The sequence below is a fragment of the Tachysurus vachellii genome, chromosome 24 (assembly GCF_030014155.1).
Source record: "Tachysurus vachellii isolate PV-2020 chromosome 24, HZAU_Pvac_v1, whole genome shotgun sequence".
Classification (NCBI taxonomy): domain Eukaryota; kingdom Metazoa; phylum Chordata; class Actinopteri; order Siluriformes; family Bagridae; genus Tachysurus; species Tachysurus vachellii.
Window position 1 is genome coordinate 16,765,634 of NC_083483.1, and position 15,000 is coordinate 16,780,633.

General features: G+C 39.6%; 1 protein-coding gene across 1 annotated transcript in view; it reads left to right on the top strand.

Annotated features, from left to right (window-relative positions):
• Positions 1 to 15,000, top strand: part of LOC132839137 (proto-oncogene vav-like) — a 23,206-nt gene that overhangs the window by 2,758 nt on the left and 5,448 nt on the right. The window contains exons 4-22 of the mRNA XM_060859944.1: positions 1,197 to 1,313; positions 2,140 to 2,198; positions 2,335 to 2,403; positions 2,703 to 2,811; positions 3,001 to 3,096; positions 3,317 to 3,385; positions 3,880 to 3,983; positions 4,282 to 4,381; positions 5,254 to 5,349; positions 5,525 to 5,593; positions 5,833 to 5,919; positions 8,257 to 8,342; positions 9,727 to 9,862; positions 10,574 to 10,683; positions 10,800 to 10,901; positions 13,205 to 13,299; positions 13,395 to 13,411; positions 13,612 to 13,645; positions 14,000 to 14,136. Coding sequence (XP_060715927.1) covers positions 1,197 to 1,313; positions 2,140 to 2,198; positions 2,335 to 2,403; positions 2,703 to 2,811; positions 3,001 to 3,096; positions 3,317 to 3,385; positions 3,880 to 3,983; positions 4,282 to 4,381; positions 5,254 to 5,349; positions 5,525 to 5,593; positions 5,833 to 5,919; positions 8,257 to 8,342; positions 9,727 to 9,862; positions 10,574 to 10,683; positions 10,800 to 10,901; positions 13,205 to 13,299; positions 13,395 to 13,411; positions 13,612 to 13,645; positions 14,000 to 14,136 — 1,692 coding nt within the window. The remainder of the gene's footprint in view (positions 1 to 1,196; positions 1,314 to 2,139; positions 2,199 to 2,334; positions 2,404 to 2,702; positions 2,812 to 3,000; positions 3,097 to 3,316; positions 3,386 to 3,879; positions 3,984 to 4,281; positions 4,382 to 5,253; positions 5,350 to 5,524; positions 5,594 to 5,832; positions 5,920 to 8,256; positions 8,343 to 9,726; positions 9,863 to 10,573; positions 10,684 to 10,799; positions 10,902 to 13,204; positions 13,300 to 13,394; positions 13,412 to 13,611; positions 13,646 to 13,999; positions 14,137 to 15,000) is intronic.

Below are 15,000 nucleotides of genomic sequence, written 5' to 3' on the forward strand. Positions count from 1 at the left end.
TAAAATAAAGAACAAATGTACAAAATGTTATCACTATTTTTCTGCTCATGACTAATTAAACCAACAAACATACACTTACACCTGTGGTCTTAATTCTGACGAGCTTTCTCTAAATCTCTGAATTCTTAAAACTAAATATTAAACTGTGACACTGTGTCACTTCTGTAACCTGGAGAAAAGGGGGCGTTTCCAGATTTACATAATCATGAGGCACATTTACATCACCGGGGATTTTTAATAAAGTTAAAGGTATAGTTATTTTGGACTTTTACAAAATTGTCAACAATATAATTAACCAATTAATTAATAAATTAATTAATTGATTGAGGATGTAATCTTTTTTTTTCAAATGAAATAATTAGGGATTTTTAAAAAAATGAACAGAAATTGTTTAAAAAAGTGTCGATTGTTTTGGATATTTAATGAGCAGCACATCGATAAGAAAATACAATTACTGCTTTACATTATTTATTAACAAGCAGGAGAAAGAGGAAGTGTGTAGCTAGTTAATCCCTTCACTGTGGATTTGTGTGTGTGTGTGTGTGTGTGTGTGTGGTTAGCACAGTGCCCTGTTCTCCTTTAGATCTCCAGCAGAAACATTTGCATGTGTTTTGGAGACGAACACTAACCCTGTACTGCACTAAAGCTTTATTTGTTAAACTAGAGAAAAAACATGAAAACTAGATGCTGATGGTTCAGAGGGTTAGTGTTAGAGACCACACACACGACATCAGAGAAGTGAGAGAGACTCCCCATCTGTCTGATAAGAAAATAATGAGATAATTCTGTAAAGAACGTGTGTGTGTGTGTGTGTGTGTGTGTGTGGTTTCCCTCATTTAGTCATTTCAAGTCCAGTTTGTCATTTCAGAACTGATGGACACTTCCGCTGTGCTTTCCAAAATTAATAGGGTTTCCCTTTCACACACACACACACACCACACACACACACATTCAGCGCTCAGTCTCTCGATGAGCACTTCCCCCATCACAAACTAACTTCCTCACACACACATACACACACTCCAAATTAAGTCTCTCTCTCTCTCTCTCTCTCTCTCTCTCTCTTTCTCTCTCTCGCTCTCTCGGTCTCTCTGTATACAGTATATGTAGATATATAGATAGATGTATATATACAACAAACCGATGCATATATAAACCGTGTGTGTTGTGTGTGTTTTGTGTGTGTGTGTGTGTAGTTCTTGTGTTTAAAGAACATCAGGACATTTCTGACTGTGTGTCACGAGCACTTTGGGATAAAGAAGAATGAACTGTTTGAAGCCTTCGACCTTTTTGATGTCAGAGATTTTGGCAAGGTCAAAATATTTCTGTGTAAAATGCTTATGAACACTTATTAATCTCTTTTGTCACACCGTGTACACATTCTAATTCATGGCCTACATAACTCCTGAGTACTACTTTTCCAGCTTTATTTATCAGACTCATCTTATTTCCGACTCTTATTTCTGCCGTTCTTGTTTCTGTCACTCATAAAACCTTTATAACATCCTTATGAACTCTCGTTCTTGCAGTACTGCACCTTTAATAACATTTCTTTATTTCTTGCATCAGCCTAATGAACATTTATTTGTGCTTTTCTTCACCTTCTTATTTCATTTTTTTCTGTTTTGCAAAACCTTTATAAAGCTTTATACTTACACAGGCTTTATAGCACCTTTATTAACTCTTATAACCACTATAAACAATAAATATGATATTTCTTTTTTGTTTCTTATTTTCAGTTTATCCCTCATTCCTGCTTTGTGTCATAATAAACTCTAATTCCTTCCTTATGAACTCATAGCTGCCTTACTTAACCTTTATAAACTCTCATCTCTGCCTGATGTCACATTAATGAACAAATGTAATTGCTTTGTTTCACTTCATGTTACTTTCCATACACACTATGACATATTTATATCCTTATGCACTCCTATTTCTGCCTTTTATTGCTGCCGTATTCCATGTTTTTAGACCTTTGTTTCACGGCTTATGTCACTCTTGTGCTCTGTAGTAAGTGCCTCACTTTACATCACACTCTTTTGTTGTCATATTGTGCACATTCTGTATTTCTGCATTATGTCATCCTATTCCTGTTTTACCTCAGCCTTATAAGCTCTTATACATGCCTTATTCCTGCAGGTGATTGGAACTCTGTCCATCCTGTCTCAGACACCCATAGCCCTTCAGAGGGGTTACAGGTCAGAACATAAACATCTGCAGTGATCATAAATGTTCTTTAAAAATACGTAGTCATGCATTAACTCCTGTAGGTAAAAAGGGGCGGAGTTTACCTGAAACTTCCTCCTGACCTTTTAACCTTGTTTTCCTTCGCAGGCCGTTTCCTAGTGAAGTGTGTATTGGAGATGAGGATGACATCTACAATGGCCTCTCTGACCAGATGGAGTGAGCACCTCTGTCTCACACTCTCGCTCTGTCTCTCTCTGTCTCACTCTCTGTCTCACACTCTCTCTCTCACTCTCTCTCTGTCTCTCAATCCCTGTATCTCACTGTGTCTCACTCTCTGTCTCACTCTCTTCCTCTCACTGTCACTCTCTTCCTCTCACTGTGTCTCACTCTCTGTCTCACTCTCTGTCTCTCACTCTCTTCCTCTCACTGTCACTCTCTTCCTCTCACTGTGTCTCACTCACTGTCTCACTCTCTGTCTCTCACTCTCTTCCTCTCACTGTCTGTATCTCTTTCAGTGACACAGTGGACGAGGATGATGATCTGTATGACTGTGTGGAGGATGAAGAGGATGAAGGAGACGACATTTATGAAGATCTGATGAGAACAGAGGAAACACCAGAGACAGTGAGACACACACAAACGCTCACACACACAAGCACACACACTCACACACTCACACACAAACACACACACATGTTCACATACAAACAAATAATTGTAAAATTTTCAAATTTAATTTAGAAATGTTTATATTTTTCATTGTGTGTGTGTGTGTGTGTGTGTGTGTGTGTGTGTGTGCATTTTGTATTTCAGCAACAGAAAAGTGAAGTGGATAAGAGAGGCTGCTGCCTTCAGGAGATCAGTCAGACTGAAGAGAAATATTCGCAGACCCTGGAGTCTATACTACAGGTATACACACACACACACACACACACACATACACACATACACACACACACACACACACACGGACACACACATACACAAACACACACATACACAAACACACACATACAAACACACACAAATACTGTTTATAATTTTGTTGTTTTAGGTTAAGACCTGTGTGTGTGTGTGTGTGTGTGTGTGTGTGTGTGTGTGTGTGTGTGTGTGTGTGTGTGTGTTGCAGCACTTTATGAAGCCACTGCAGGCTTTCCTTGCCCCAGCTGACCTAGAGAACATCTTTATGAATGTTGAGGTAATCATCTATCCATCCATCCATTACCTGTCCATCAATCACCCCACCAATCTATCTGTCTCTCCACCCATTCCTCCATCTATCACATAATCTTTCACGCTATCACTCCATCCATCCATCCATCCCATGATTAGTCACACTATCACTCTGTTCCTCACTCCACCTATCCATCCAGTATGTCCTATATCTATTGCATTCACCCATTCACTCCATCCTTCCATTCTCTATGGTCTATCATGGCTGCCATCATCCTTCCTCTGTCATTATGCCATCCATCCATCCATCCATCCATCTGTTCATCAGTTTCTTTATAAATGTATCCTATATATAATCATCATAACGCTCAGCTGTGTTAATTTCTCCACAGTTTAATCCATTTCTTTCTCCTTTTATCTATGCATGAACTCTCTGGTTCTGTGTGTGTGTGTGTGTGTGTGTGTGTGTGTGTGTGTGTGTGTGTGTGTGTCTGTGTGTGTGTGTGTGTGCGTGTGTAGGAGTTAGCTGCTACACACCGTCGATTGCTGAGAGAGGTCCAGACATCGATATCCTCTTATGGAGCAGAGAATCTTTACCAGGTCTTCATCGATTACAAAGAGAAGTGAGTTTATTATTATTATTATTATTATTATTATTATTATTATTATTATTATTATTATTATTATTATTATTATTATTATTATCACGGTGCTCCAGAACCGTGTGTCCTGATTGGCTGAGAGCTGCAGACATGGAGCAGACAGTGAAATTTCACACTTGTTTTTTGATGTCTACACAGTTACACTCTTTGTGATTATTGTGTATCTTATAGTTGTGTATGTTTACAGTAAACATGCTACATCAGATGTACGACATGTTTAGAGACATGTTTATGAGTCAGTTGTGTAATGTGTTTCCAGGCTGTTGTTATATGGTCGATACTGCAGTCAGGTCGAGTCGGCGACTAAACAACTGGACAAACTGGCCAACTCCAGAGAAGACGTCCGGATGAAGCTGGAGGTATCGAACCACTAGAACTTTAGCACAGTAACACAATAACACACTAACACAGTAACACAGTAACACACTAACGCAGTACCACAGTAACACACCAACGCAGTAACACAGTAACACACTAATGCAGTACCACAGTAACACACCAATGCAGTAACACAGTAACACAATAATACAGTAACACAAGAATACACTAAAAAAGGAACACGCTAACACAGTAATACACTAATGCAGTAACACAGTAATGCAGTAACACAATAACACACTAAACACAGTAGAACATTAAAACAGTAATATGCTAACACAGTAATACACTAACGCAGTAACACAGAAACACACTAACACAGTAACACAATAACACAGTAACACTCTAACACAGTAACACACTAACGCAGTAACACACTAATACAGTAACACAGTAACACAATAACACACTAAACACAGTAGAACATTAAAACAGTAATATGCTAACACACTAATACAATAATACAGTAACACACTAACGCAGTAAAACAGTAACACAGTAACATGATAACACACTAATACACTAATGTGGACCTTTCTGCTAATATACATAAGGAATAGAAATGGGGTGCTGTGCTCTTTTTGTACGATTGTACAGCTCAGGGGTGGTGCACATCTACAGACACAGTGGTTTTTGTCTATGTTTGTTCATTTGTGATAGAAGTTATTTCCTGTTTACACTTACATTATAGCAGCTAGTCGAAGAAAAAAAACTGAAAAGCTTGACATAAAACTGAAGATGAATTTACAGATTTATTGTTACAAAGTTTAAAAGATACAAAAGTGTGTGTGTGTGTGTGTGTGTGTGTGTGTGTGTGTGTGTGTGTGTGTGTGTGTACTGTGATTCTGATCAGGAGTGCTCAATGAGGGCGAACAGCGGCCGCTTCTCTCTCAGAGACCTGCTAATGGTGCCAATGCAGAGAGTGTTAAAGTATCACTTGCTGCTGCAGGTGAGAAACACACACACACAGACAAACACACACACACACACACACACACACACACACACAGACAAGCACACACACACAGACACACAGACAGACAGACACACACACACAGACAAACACACACACAGACAAACACACACACAGAGGTGATAGATGTAATGACTGTGTGTTCTGTCAGGAACTTGTGAAACATACGGTGAATCCTACTGATAAGGAAAACCTTCGCACTGCACTAGATGCCATGAGGGTAAGTAAATGTGTGTGTGTGTGTGTGTGTGTTTGTGTGTGTGTCTGTGTGTGCGTTATTATATCTTGGAGGCGACCATATGTCAGTAATAACGAATCCTGACAACACCAAATATTTATATCTTTATTTTTACAGAAATTGTAGACTTTTTTAAAATGGGCACCATAATAACAAAAGGAAGACATACCTGTGTGTGTGTGTGTGTGTGTGTGTGTGTGTGTGTGTGTGTGTGTGTGTAGGATCTTGCTCAGTGTGTCAATGAGGTGAAGAGGGATAACGAGATCATTCGTCAGATTACAGCCTTTCAACTCTGTATTGAGAACATGGTAAGAGTGTTTATTTGTCTGATTATTATGGGATGTATTAGACTATTAAGCTCGTGTTAAGATTCCTGCACACACAGATAAGGTATCACTTCGATTTGGTCAAAATAATACAGTTTGTCCATTTTTACCTTATATGGTCATTGTTTCCTGTTACTTCAACTCCTAATCCCTGCTTCCTCTTTACTTCGGCTTTTCATTTTATTTATTTATTTATTTGTTTGTTTGTTTGTTTGTTTGTTATTTGTTTATATACTATATCAGTTGACAGTACAATATCTTTAAAGTGGCCTTTATTTGGTTTCTGTGCTCAGTTAATAATAAAGTATGTAGCTCTGTTCTTCAGCTCACTCTTCATCTCTCTCTTCAGCTCACTCTTCATCTCACTCTTCAGCTCACTCTTCATCTCACTCTTCATCTCTCTCTTCAGCTCACTCTTCAGCTCACTCTTCATCTCTCTCTTCAGCTCACTCTTCAGCTCACTCTTCGGCTCACTCTTCATCTCACTCTTCATCTCTCTCTTCAGCTCACTCTTCAGCTCACTCTTCGGCTCACTCTTCATCTCACTCTTCATCTCTCTCTTCAGCTCACTCTTCATCTCACTCTTCAGCTCACTCTTCATCTCACTTTTCATCTCACTCTTCATCTCTCTCTTCAGCTCACTCTTCATCTCACTCTTCATCTCTCTCTTCAGCTCACTCTTCAGCTCACTCTTCATCTCACTCTTCATCTCTCTCTTCAGCTCACTCTTCAGCTCACTCTTCATCTCTCTCTTCAGCTCACTCTTCAGCTCACTCTTCAGCTCAGTCACAGCATTTGTCTGTATGTTAAAACACAAGCTGTCAGTAACAGCAAAGTCTATGTTGTAAAGTTTGATGTAAGTCTGTAATGACGGGATGTTCATGTTTATAGAGCGTATGTAAGATTGTGACATTTTCTGTCCATCATGGCGTTATTTTTGTTTTGTTATTTGTATTAAACTTTCATAAAGTGAGCAAAATGTTGACATTTAAGCGCTGGGGAATCATTCTGGTTTCATTGCTTTACAAAAGCACCAGATTAATGATGTCTGATGCAACCATGTAAAACCAAAGCACAGCATCCTGTACACGTCTGCTTTTTTTTGGACTGTGTAGTTCAGTCTCACTCTAGACACAGAATATCACACTGTGATGCTCGTCTTTCTCTTTATAGCAAACACAAACAGTTTCTGTCTTGTTCATGCCATCAATAGAAAAAAAAAACCCCAGCAGGTTTTTGATGAGTTTTTCAGCATCCTAAAATAATTTAATCCCTCATCAGCATTTAATAAAGTTATTTCAACAAACTCAGTGCTGATACAGCATTAGCTCAGCATGTGACCAATACTGTGATGAGCTTAAAAACTTATACGTGATGAAACTAGCTTCGATTTTCTCTTCTGTTAATTGAACTTTCCAACCAGCTGCAGGATGAATCACAACCATTGAGCAAGAAATGTTTTCCACAAAGTTTTAGTTTTGTGTAATTAATCTTTCATATTATAGTATTTTATTTTATTTTATTTGCCTTGATAAATTATAAGTGAGCAAATTTCGTGTCATGGTGATGATCTGATGTTTGTCTTCTCTAAAGAAAGCTGGTGTAAATATGGCTGTCGGTCTCCATGATTACAGTAACACCTCGAATGAGTTATAAGTGTAGGTTTCACACTAGGTTTGTCCCTACACCCTAAACCCTACAAGAGTGTAGTGCACTACACACACCTACTACACCATCATACAGCTCCATCATTATTAATCATATCAGGAGATGTTACTTTGTCTATGTTTAACACTACGAAACACTGGCCCTCGTGTTTAACACCTCAATGTCCAAAAGTCTGTCCTGGATTGAAGCCTGCTTGTGAACTGAATGTTCGGTTATGAGTGTTATATAATGCACACACTGTGAAATAGAAGTGAAGATTATCGAGTTTGAATGAAAGCTTCAGACGGAAATAACACAGTTCCTTGTTTGTTACAGGGAAACAGTCATGCATAGTTTCCTGTTGAACAGGAAGTTGTGGTGGTATTTACAAATGAAAAATTCATTGTTTGCCTCCACAACTGCTAAATTGTGTCTCACTGTATGAGCACAGGGATTAAAAACAAGTGCACGGGGTGGTGGGATTGTGACCCCCGAAGTCCCCTTCACATGCACTGAAGTTTTGCAAGGTGTGCAGTAAAGTCTGCAGTAAACCACAGTGTCGAGATACAGTGAAGTAGAACAAAGCACAGTGTCTTCTATCAAATCTCTGCACACATCTCTTTACTATGTCTTTCTTACAATCGACCTCATCCTGTTTTTTTTTCCACTTAGACTCAGTCACTGGCACTTTTTGGCCGCCCCAAGATTGATGGAGAACTGAAGATCTGCAGCCCTGACAAGAAATCCAAACAAGACAGGTGAGTATTTAGTATTATTATTAAAATGTGTGTGTTTGGATGATGACATTTTGGTAGCATCGTGGTACCTACACAGTTCTGGTACCTGGTGACACGTTGGATCTAGTTTTTATGGCTTCATACAAACTTTTTCCTGAACCCAGAGTTTCAATTGTCTCTGACATCTTCAAGGAAGCGACTCAGTTTTAGTGACTTTGTTTAAGCGACTCTGTTTTAGTGACTTTGTTTAAGCGACTCAGTTTTAGTGACTGTTTTAGTGACTTTGTTTAAGTGACTCAGTTTTAGTGACTTTGTTTAAGCGACTCAGTTTTAGTGACTTTGTTTAAGCGACTCCGTTTTAGTGATTTTGTTTAAGCGACTCCGTTTTAGTGACTCAGTTTTAGTGACTTTGTTTAAACAACTCTGTTTTAGTGACTTTGTTTAAGCGACTCAGTTTTAGTGACTTTGTTTAAGCGACTCCGTTTTAGTGACTCTGTTTTAGTGATTCAGTTTTAGTGACTTTGTTTAAAAAACTCTGTTTTAGTGACTTTGTCTAAGCGACTCAGTTTTAGTGACTTTGTTTAAACGACTCAGTTTTAGTGACTTTGTTTAAGCGACTCAGTTTTAGTGACTTTGTTTAAGCGACTCAGTTTTAGTGACTTTGTTTAAGCGACTCCGTTTTAGTGACTCAGTTTTAGTGACTTTGTTTAAAAAACTGTTTTAGTGACTTTGTTTAAGCGACTCAGTTTTAGTGACTTTGTTTAAGCGACTCAGATTTAGTGACTTTGTTTAAGCGACTCAGTTTTAGTGACTTTGTTTAAGCGACTCCGTTTTAGTGACTCTGTTTAAGCGACTCCGTTTTAGTGACTTTGTTTAAGCGACTCCGTTTTAGTGACTTTGTTTAAGCGACTCCATTTTAGTGACTTTGTTTGAGCGACTCCATTTTAGTGACTTTGTTTAAGCGACTCAGTTTCAACAAGGTTTACTGTAAATCAGCTGTCCTACAATAACACTATCTCAATAATAATATAAAGTTGCTGCACTACTATTTATATTGTTTATTGCTACTGCAATTGCTACTGCAAGTCTAAAAACATAACAATAACAAATTAAACTGAGAGAATAAAAATAAAGGAATAAAAATAAGCCAAGTGTTAGGTACAATATACAACACTATACTGTTGCTGCTCTACACTTTATACTCTTTATTTGATCATTATCTATTTAATCCCTCATTGTTTTGAAGTGTTATTCGTCATCTTCGAAGCTGCTGAACCCAGTGCTGTGTTTATCCCACAGTGTAACACACTGACCATCATAAAGTTCATTCCTTCATTCATTAAAAGCTAAAGCTACATTTAAAGTGACACAGATCTCAGTGTTGAACGAAGCCGTTTGTGTGCAGGTATGCGTTTCTCTTTGATAAAGCTCTGCTGGTGTGTAAGAAGCGCAGTGGAGAGAGCATGGAGCTGAAAGAGCTCATCGACCTGCAGCACTTTCAACTGAGAGATGAACCGTCTGGAGACAAAGACAACAAAAAGGTGTGTGTGTGCAGTGTTTGTGTTAGCTCACTGGGTATCAACCTTTCCTCTGTGTGTGTGTGTGTGTGTGTGTGTGTGTGTGTGTGTGTGTTTGTGTGTGTGTGTGTGCTTATGTATGTATATATGTGTGTGTGTGTGTGTGTCTGTGTGCAGTGTTTGTGTTAGCTCACTGGGTATCAACCTTTCCTCTGTGTGTGTGTGTGTGTGTGTGTTTGTGTGTGTGTGTGTGTGTGTGTGTGTGCTTATGTATGTATATATGTGTGTGTGTGTGTGTGTGTATGCAGTGTTTGTGTTAGCTCACTGGGTATCAACCTTTCCTCTGTGTGTGTGTGTGTGTGTGTGTGTGTTTGTGTGTGTGTGTGTGTGCTTATGTATGTATATGTGTGTGTGTGTGTGTGTGTGTGTGTGTGTGTGTGTGTGTGTGTGCAGTGTTTGTGTTAGCTCACTGGGTATCAACCTTTCCTCTGTGTGTGTGTGTGTGTGTGTGTGTGTGTGTGTATGTATGTATATGTGTGTGTGTGTGTGTGTAGCGTTTGTGTCAGCTCACTGGGTATCAACCTTTCCTCTGTGTGTGTGTGTGTGTTTGTGTGTGCAGTGTTTGTGTGCATGTGTGTGTGTATGTATGTATATGTGTGTGTGTGTGTGTGTGTAGCGTTTGTGTCAGCTCACTGGGTATCAACCTTTCCTCTGTGTGTTTGTGTGTGTGTGTAGTGGGCACACACCTTCTTGCTGATGGATTCCTACGGTCAGGGTGGTTATGATCTTTACTTCAAGACCCGTGAGCTGAAGAAGAAATGGCTGGAACAGTTTGAGATGGCTCTGTGAGTGTCACATTTTCGATAAACTAGATCTCACATAACAAAACTGTGGAACATTTTACTTCACACTACAGTAAGAGTGGAATACTCAGATCTCACATCTCCTTGTTCTCGTCCAGGTCCAACATGAGTCCAGAGAACAGTACGGTGAATGGCCACGACTTCCAGATGTACTGTTTTGAGGAGACCACTTCCTGTAAAGCCTGTCAGATGTTGCTGAGGTAAAATGAACAGTAGATCTGTGTAATCTGAGGGTATCGTGATGTGATATCAGCTGACGGACATTTTTACATTTACATTTACATTTACAGCATTTGGCAGATGCCCTTATTCAGAGCGACGTACAAAAGTGCTTAAATCTCTAACATTGGATACATTAACTCTGGTTCACTAAGCTACAGACTCGAGATACCATGAGTCTAAAACACTGTTTTTTATACACATACGACAAACAGGGAAGGAAGTGCTAGTTGAAGTGTTTCATGAGTACGTAGGTCTTCAACCGTCGTTTGAAGATAGTCGGTGACTGAGCTGTCCGGACCCCTAGGGCAAGTTTATTCCACCACCTTGGGGCCAGGACAGAAAAGAGTCTTGTAGTATACTTGCCCTGAGTGTAAGAGGTAGTAGCTCTGAGGTTGCAAGGTGCAATGCCAGGCATGATGAGGGCTTTGAGGTAAGAGGGAGCTGGTCCATTTTTGGCTTTGTAGGCAAGCATCAGTGTTTTGAATCTGATGTGTTCAGCTACAGGAGCCAGTGGAGGAACACAGCAGTGGGGTGATGTGGAGAACGTAGGCAGGTTGAAAACAAGTCGTGCAGCTGCATTATGGATCATTTACAGAGGATTAATTGTATTCATATGTAGACCTGACAGAGAGCGCTGCAGTAGTCCAATGTTGAGATGACAAGAGACTGAACAAGTACCTGAGCAGCCTGTGTGGAAAAAAATGTCAGAATCCTTCTAATGCTGTAAAGAAGGAACTGACATGAGTGAGTCACATTAGCAACATGAGAGGAAAAGGACAGTTGATTGTCCATGGTTACCCCAAGGTTGTGAGCTGTGGCTGAAGGGGAGATCAGATCGTTGTGCAGGGATATAGCAAGGTCATGACCTGGGGATGAATCACCTGATGATCAGCAGTTCGGTTTTGCTAGGATTGAGCTTTAACTGATGAGCCGTCATCCATGATGATATTTCTGCCAGACATGCTGAGATCTGATCAGAAGCTGTGGTATCTGAGGGTGGGTAAGATAAGATAAGTTGTGTATCATCAGCATAGCAGTGGTAAGAGAACCCATGTGAGGAAATAACTTCACCAAGAGAGTGAGTATACAGGGAGAAAAGAAGAGGACCCAGTACTGAGCCCTGAGGGACACCAGTGGAGAGTCTGTGCTGAGCAGATGTCACTCCCCTCCATGTTACCTGATATGAGCATCCTTCCAGCTATTAAGTGAACCATTCCCAAGCTGATCCGCAAATCCCAAGACTCCTGAGGGTGGACAAGAGAGCCTTGTGGTTGACCGTATCAAACGCTGCTGAAAGGTTGAGGATGTTACTTGTTACTGTAATTAATTACATGTTACTGTAATTACTGGAGTAAAATGTCTACTGTAAATACATGAACATGTGGACATGTTCGGCTAAGGCAATAATTCCAGCATCTATTATTTAGTGTTAGAATAAATCTAAAAGCAAACACACAACTGTTTGACTAATAACATGATGCTGTTGTTATTTGTGGGCGTGGCCTGTTTAGCCTTGTTTGTTTTTGTTTAGATTTAAAATGGTAGCTGCAGTGTATATATATTTATTCATATTATAAATGTAAATAAGGGGCACGGTGGCTTAGTGGTTAGCACGTTCGCCTCACACCTCCAGGGTTGGGGGTTCGATTCCCACCTCCACCTTGTGTGTGTGGAGTTTGCATGTTCTCCCCGTGCCTCGGGGGTTTCCTCCGGGTACTCCGGTTTCCTCCCCCGGTCCAAAGACATGCATGGTAGGTTGATTGGCATCTCTGGAAAATTGTCCGTAGTGTGTGATTGTGTGAGTGAATGAGAGTGTGTGTGTGTGCCCTGCGATGGGTTGGCACTCCGTCCAGGGTGTATCCTGCCTTGATGCCCGATGACGCCTGAGATAGGCACAGGCTCCCCGTGACCCGAGGTAGTTCGGATAAGCGGTAGAAGATGAATGAATGAATAAATGTAAATATAACACATTTATAAATATAAACCTGTGTATATAACGTCTAACACAAACTCAAATAAAATACCGAACAAATTTGTGTGGAAATTTGTTTCTCACAGCTCTATACACACTCAGAGAGAGCTTGGATCTGACAGGATAAAATGAAAAGAACTGGTCTTTATAATAATGTAACTGCTGTCCGGTTGGTGGGATTAGGGAAAAAATCTTATTTGTTAGATTTAAATTAGCTTCCTGTGGTTTGCTAGTGAGCATGGCAGTAAAGGAAGTCTGATGAAGCTGGACATGTGAAGATTGTGTATCTTTGTGGTCTTTCTCCTTCAGAGGAATCTTCTACCAGGGTTACCGCTGCACTCGCTGTAAAATGGCGGCCCATAAGGAGTGTCTCGGACGAGCTCCTGTGTGTGGACGCAACGCAGGTCTGATGATGTTCATTTGTCTATGTGGATATTTAATCAGGAATGAAACAGAATCTTACTTTGTGTGTGTGTGTGTGTGTTTTTTTCTTCTTCAGAAAACTCAGTGAAAAAGGTCAGTTTTTCACAAACACAAACACACACACACACACAAACACACACCATCTAATGGTTCAGTCCTCATCTTTAACACTCCTGACCAACACTGAGACTAAACCTATCGCAGTGCATTATGGGATGTCACAAACACACTGTATATTAATGCAGAAGCAAACGGCTAACAAAACTTATTAACATGCTTTTGTCTTCCTTTAGAGCAAGTCGAGATCTCAGAGACAGACTAAACCCGGTAAGTTCACACCTCACATCTGTCCCGACTGTAACCTGCCCTCCCTCGCTCAGTTTCACACCTCTGTCACATCACAGATCACATTTAGATGACTTCAGGAGACATTATGGACATTATGGAAACTTCAAGAGAAAGTTACCTGGAATTTTACATTGTTTCGTTCAGTTTTTTTGGCTAGCAAGCTAGCGTTAGGCCTGAAAATGCTCAGGACAGTGCATTAGCCTGTTAGCATTATCAATAAAGATTATCAACAGTTCTAATCACATTCCATTTGAACTCATTAGCACTCTAGCAAACATTAGCGATAAGTAGCTATTATGCATAATTGTTTTCCTCTCTCGCTGTCTCTCTCAGTTCTTCCTAAGATGGAGGTGTGTCATGATTATTATGGCATGCCCCCACCCCCTGTGGCTTTCGGGCAACCACTGCATCTCACTGCGGGTGATGTCATTGAGCTGACACGCGCTGACGTTGACCTTCAGTGGTGGGAGGTGCGGCTTCACGTTTTTTTCTCACGCTATTTACTATTATTTTTTGTAATAGTTTCTTGATCTTAACATAGATAGAAAAGAACAGCTGCTAACAGGAAATAAACATTAGCATGATGATGCTATGTGGGTGATGATGCCACACATAAGTCAAGAATTCAGGCACCTGTGCAATCTTTTACTTAATTATAAATAAACCTGTGAGAATATATTCAAAATTTTCCCAAGTAAGCATGACACAACATAGCTAAGATAGCTTTAAGTTAGTGCGCCACTTACTAGTTTATTATTTTACCACAAATGTTCACATGAAGAGTTCACACATCTTAGCTAACATAGCATAACAAAGAATGACTCATGATGAAGCCTTTATTTTTTTAGCAAAGCCGAATATTTGATTCTTTTTGACTCTCAGCAGTTTTTTTAATGAAAAAAATAATAATAAATAAGGACTACTTACAGTTAGCGCTTATGATTCTAGTCAAATATCAGTCAGGTTAGTGTGTGTTAGCCTGTTATGTGCGTTAAACTGTTCTTGTATGTGGTGCTAGTAATTAATGTAATGTAATTAATTAATTTTACTGTTCTATTTAAAATAAAAGACCCCCTAGGCCTGCTAGAACTGTGTTAGCACTTAGATTAAACATCCTTCAATTTAAAAAAAAAAAAACAAGCAAGATTGCATACATAGAAACTTCTAGCTGCTGTCCTGCTAATTTTAGCTTGTATAGTCAGCTGAAGTGTTGAAAGTGTTGCTGAATTTTTTATTTAACAAACGAACTTTAGTGTGTTTATGGTTAACTGTAGTGAAAATCTCTTTATAAGCATTATAAATGAAGCAAGAGCAGTTAGCATCATCGGTGATTA